Source organism: Sitodiplosis mosellana, unplaced genomic scaffold (genome assembly GCF_009176505.1).
Source record: "Sitodiplosis mosellana isolate CC-2019 unplaced genomic scaffold, AAFC_SMos_1.0 Smas_scaffold_1, whole genome shotgun sequence".
NCBI lineage: Eukaryota > Metazoa > Arthropoda > Insecta > Diptera > Cecidomyiidae > Sitodiplosis > Sitodiplosis mosellana.
Window position 1 is genome coordinate 8,694,592 of NW_022595244.1, and position 5,282 is coordinate 8,699,873.

At 34.9% G+C, this 5,282-nt stretch overlaps 1 protein-coding gene across 2 annotated transcripts in view; it reads left to right on the forward strand.

Moving 5' to 3' along the window:
- Nucleotides 1–431: 431 nt before the first annotated feature.
- The window catches only part of LOC129573741 (putative gustatory receptor 98c), a 36,539-nt gene continuing 31,688 nt past the window's right edge, over nucleotides 432–5,282 (forward strand). The window contains exon 1 of one of the 2 annotated variants that reach the window (XR_008688623.1): nucleotides 432–2,800. Coding sequence is in view for 1 of the 2 variants with exons in the window: in XM_055454690.1 (XP_055310665.1) it covers nucleotides 487–1,333 (847 nt within the window). In the remaining variant the exon portion in view is untranslated. The remainder of the gene's footprint in view (nucleotides 2,801–5,282) is intronic. The other variant, XM_055454690.1, reaches the window with a different exon arrangement.

Genomic DNA, 5,282 nt, shown 5'->3' on the forward strand with positions numbered 1-5,282 from the left:
TTTCCCCTTCGAGTCAAACACTATATTATTTGTTTGTCACGCACTCAATAAGTAATTACTTAAGCCGGAACTTGTTCCCGAAATTGATCTCTATCAATTGACATTTCTGTACATATTTTTACTTAGATCAATATACAAGTAGACAAAATGACTTTGATGTTTGTTCAGTAAACAGTGTTGCACGTGGTTTACTAAACACTAGATAGGTGGAAATAATTTCATATCAATTGATTATTTGTTGACGCACATTTAGCTAATTGCCCGTATTATAGCTCTTTGCTTAAGTGTAATAACTATATCAAGTGTGAATGACTAAATGTTGATTTGATAGTTACAACAGGCTATTATAAGAATATAGTTATTAATGATATTGATCTGTTATAACCAATGAAAATACGAGTAATTTAAACTGGATATTTCTGAATTTGTACACAGTGAAAGAGTTGTCTTTGCATTAAATAGAAGTCTCTCGAAACCATCATAAAAATGGTATCATTTTCCGATTTCAAGTATTTTTACGGGTTCTTTTACATATTTGGTCAAACGCCATTTTACCCATTTCATGTGAAGAATCGAATAAAATCAAAAATTTTGATGTTCTTGCCAATTGTGATGCTCATTGCAAACGCTGTCTGGTGCTCAGTGCTATTTTTAAATGTTGAATATCAAAAAATAAAAGCAAGAAACACGATTCTGTACATATTTATAATATTGAGATTAACTGCGTTTGTACCGAATCTTGTTGTGATTTGTGAGAGCTTAATTCGTCCGTATGGCGTTCGAACAATCAACCAACGGCTGTTCTTCATATGCAATGCACTCAAAATCAAACTAAAAACACAGTTTCGGCTGTGTGCATTTAAATCGGAGTGCATTCGAGATTTTTCTGTGTGTTTCACAATAATAGCAATTACGATCATTATTCGAATGAACATTCTAATTCTGTACGATTTGAGCACGGAAATCGCCATTTTCTCCATGCAACTGTACAAAACAATGGCAATATTACACGCTCTATTCTACACAAATCTCTTCAAATTCATTCTGATTTCCATGAATGAAGCGATCCTTAAAAATGATTGCGAATCAATTGTTCGGTCTCAAGTTATTTTGGATTTTGACTACGGCCGCTCGAATCGACTTTCGACACTTTCTTTGTATCGAACCCGATTCATTTATTTGAAATTATGGGAAGTGGTGGAGATGTACAACAAACAATTTGGATGGAGCCTTATCGCAATTATGCTCGAATCAATGGCCTCCGCAACAAACTCATTTTACGGCGCACTCATCTACTTTGCGGATTCAGATAATTTCATCCAACAAACTATACGTAAATGTTTTTTTTACTCATTTGCTTTTCGATTGAACTATTGTTCTGAGATAAATGCACGTGTGCGTATGGCATTCAAACGATTAGCATGAGAAATTTTATCAGTTCGATTTCCAATTAATTAATTAGTGTTAGGCACGATTGACTTGAAACACGATTGGTCTGATGTTTTTGATCTTGAATAGCACGGCTTAGCACAAACAAGGTCACATATTGAACACGAACATTGTCGTTTACACAATCGCACTCACACAAATGGACGCATCGATAGTGCCCGCTCAATATATGTACGATAACTGTTTTTCGTGTCCCTCGCCTAGAGGGCTGCGTGTCGTTTTTCTTCGTTTATTAAGCGATCTTGGCACAAATATATTTAATTTGATTAAGTGATTTGATTTTTCCCATTATAACACAAGCATTGAATTGGAAAAATACCCTTGAAACTAACTCTTTTGTCTTGGAAACAAAATCGATCTTTTGTTTCGACTTCATTGGTAACACGTGCCTCGTTTTAATCATACTCAGTTATTGAGTGATTCTTAAAAGGAAACAGTCGACTTTGTCCAAGGAAAAACATTCGTGTGAACAAAACTAAAGCTCTACTGTTAATAATGATATTGGGAATTTCAAGTTCTGATACATTGCGTCGGCATTTCAAATGGCATTTCACGCTGTTCTTTTTATTCGGCCAAAATACTAGGCTACCGAATCGCAATCCATGCAAACGGTTTATTCTTTTAATGCCAACCATTATTTCGATACTTTTGATAACATTCAGTGGTTTTGCGTTTATGGTCGTGAAATTAAAAAATATCGACGACAATCATGCATTTGTACGGCATTGGTTGATGTTTGTTAATATATTGCTAGGTCTTATTGCTGTTACGCAAAGTGTTCGAATGTCCAAGGGAACTCAGAATTTCAGCACGATTTTTAACTCTGTTATTGACACCCTGGAAAATCGAACATGCACACAGATTGATTGGAAAAACATTCAAAAACGGATCAAGTTTAAAATCATAATAATTGTCATTTGCTATTTAGCCGCATCATCAATTCGACTTCTGTGGTTATCACCATTTTATGGACGAGAGCTGGAAGTGTTGTCCAGATTACTACATTTCTACAGAGTTGCAGCAACGTATCATACGTTTTTTCATGTAGATTTGTTCACGTTTCTTAGTTCATTGATAATTCAAAATGTGAAGGCCCAACGGAAAATTATACAGAAAAGAAGTTCGTTTGAGGCAAAGAAGATAAGCTCGTTTGAGGCCAATGAAATTATCAATGTTATGAGCCTCGTAAAGACTCAGCACTTACAATTGTGGGAATGTAGTCAAGTGATTAACAAATACTTTAGTTTTATCATAATCGCAGTTATAATTGACGCGATTTTTGTAACAACCGCCCATGCATATTGGGCATTCTTTCACTGGATAAGTGGCCTAAAATGGAACGTTGTCATGCGTAAATATTGAAAAAAACATTTTTTTCATTTAGTTGTAAAAGCAATTGGTGTCCGCATACTTTTAGTATCGCATATTGTCGGCAGGTACGATACTATAGATTCGATAAGTATATAGCCAAGCTCGAGAATCTCGGTTATGTAATCGTTTATGTATGTGTGTGGTTGTGCTTAGCAAAGCTTCAATATGCGATAACGAAAATATGCATTTCGCACATATTGTAGGAAATTAATTTAGTAATTCGTGGTTTATTGTTGTTCGCTATTATTAATTGACATTTAATTTGTTCGCTTGTAAACATAATTACTTGTAAGCCGTATTTCTTCATCAAAAATAATTCCAAAAAGCCTTTTCGATCCATTTCATTGATAGTGAATGATCCGTGTAGAGTAATTTTCCAAGTGGAAATTTCTTTTGGCCAGTAAACGATTTGACTCTAATTGATCAAGATCATTTGTATCCGTGTCAATAATGGAAACTGCTGTCCGCAACGTTGAAATGTATCAATTCAAACGATATTTTCTCTCTAGTCTTGCATTTGCCTTTTGACTCGAGCGAACAGTGCTTAAATATAGGCATCATATATGATATAGACGCAGTGTAGCAGTGACACATTTAATTGTATTCTGATTGATATAAAAATCAATGATTCCAGTTCTAAAATGATACTAACAGTGGGGGGATTTTATCTTGATGTAGACTTAAATCAGTCATTACAATAAAGTCTTGAGTTACTGGAACGTACACACAAATGATCACTTGTGCGTCACATTGAACGTTGTTTTTCCTCACAGCGATTGTAAACACACACTTTGAACACAGATGTTTCACACTTCGAACGTTCACATTCTGATTCACCGTTGTAATAAAAAATGTTTCTTTAATTTTTTTTATTTGCTTTGTTCCTATCGTCGATAAACTGTTTTGACATTTTTATCGAACCAACTTCAAGTCAGTATTTCCCGATGAGTTGTTTTGACAGTAATGTCAATTCTAATGTGATGTTCCTAGACAATAGCAATTATTTTATAAAATTATCATCGATATTATCAACTTTCAATCAACGAAATTGTTACAAATATCACTCCTGATATTATGTGTTTCATTTTATTTCCGCGCGAGGTTAATGGCGCTCATGTCAATTCTTCCCACGACGTGTCCATGGTTTAATGTTGTCTTAAGAAACGTTCAAATAGTAACTGTTCTGGGGCCTGTTGCACAGTACTGTTACAATTTTTGTAAATTGTAATTGTAAATACAATTCGTTGTAAAATTGTATTTACAATTGAACCCGTGAGCATAAAAAGAACGTATTGACTCTTCGCCGATGAATGCGAAACGCAAAAAAATCGCCGAACAAAGTGAAACACCAATCTTTTATTGGATCAATATGAAGCATGAAATTGTTGGCTACTATTTTATTCACGTTGCGCTTTGTTTCGAAGCGCGGCAAGTGTTTCATTTTGTTCCAGTAACAGAACGTTGTATCACTTTGTTCGGCGACGCGCTCAATGTACTGTTTTGGAAAAATATGCATGATTTGATACAGTTTTGAGTCCATTGGTATGATGATTCATTTTAACACAACACCCATTTTATTTCGCTCACACTTACGTGCATTTTAACGTTGCTGAAACATGTACGTTCTTGTTTCTTTACTGCGCACATCTTTTTAACAGTAAAGCAGACTACTTTGTTATACGGGTAAAAATTGCACGTAAGTGTGAGCGAAATAGAATGGGTGTTGTGCGTCCGTGTTTTGGTCATGTATAGATTTCACTTTATAAACCAATGTATTCACAGCGGCGTGAACCCGCTTTCCGAGGATTTCATACAACCTTCCCATGTAGACGATCCGAAATAGGCAACAGTCGAAAAAAAAAGTTTAATTTTTTTTTCGATTTTCATATAGTATTTTTTTCTGCTCTATTGGTGTTATCGGCACATCGAAATTCGCGCTACTTATCAGTTAATTTTCACTTCATAGACAAATCACGACCAAAACCACCATTAAAATGAATCATCATACCAATGGACTCAAAAGTGTATCAAACATTTTTGTTTCAATTAAAGTGAAACACAATTTCTATAGTCAGCCGATATTTCACGATTCACTTTCAAGCGAACAGAATTTATGTTGCACTCGCACAAAACTGTATCAAATCATGCATATTTTTTCAAAACAGTACATTGAGCGCGTCGCCGAACAAAATGATACAACGTTCTGTTACTGGAACAAAATGAAACACTTGCCGCGCTTCGAAACAAAGCGCAACGTAAATAAAATAGTGACCAACGATTTCATGTTTCATATTGATCCAATAACAGATTGGTGTTTCACTTTGTTCGGCGATTTTTTTGCGTTTCGTATTCATCGGCGAAGAGTCAATACGTTCTTTTTATGCTCACGGGTTCAATTCTACAATAATTGTAAAATTGTTTTTCAATAATGAATGTGACAGTCAAAAAGAAAAAGCGATCGA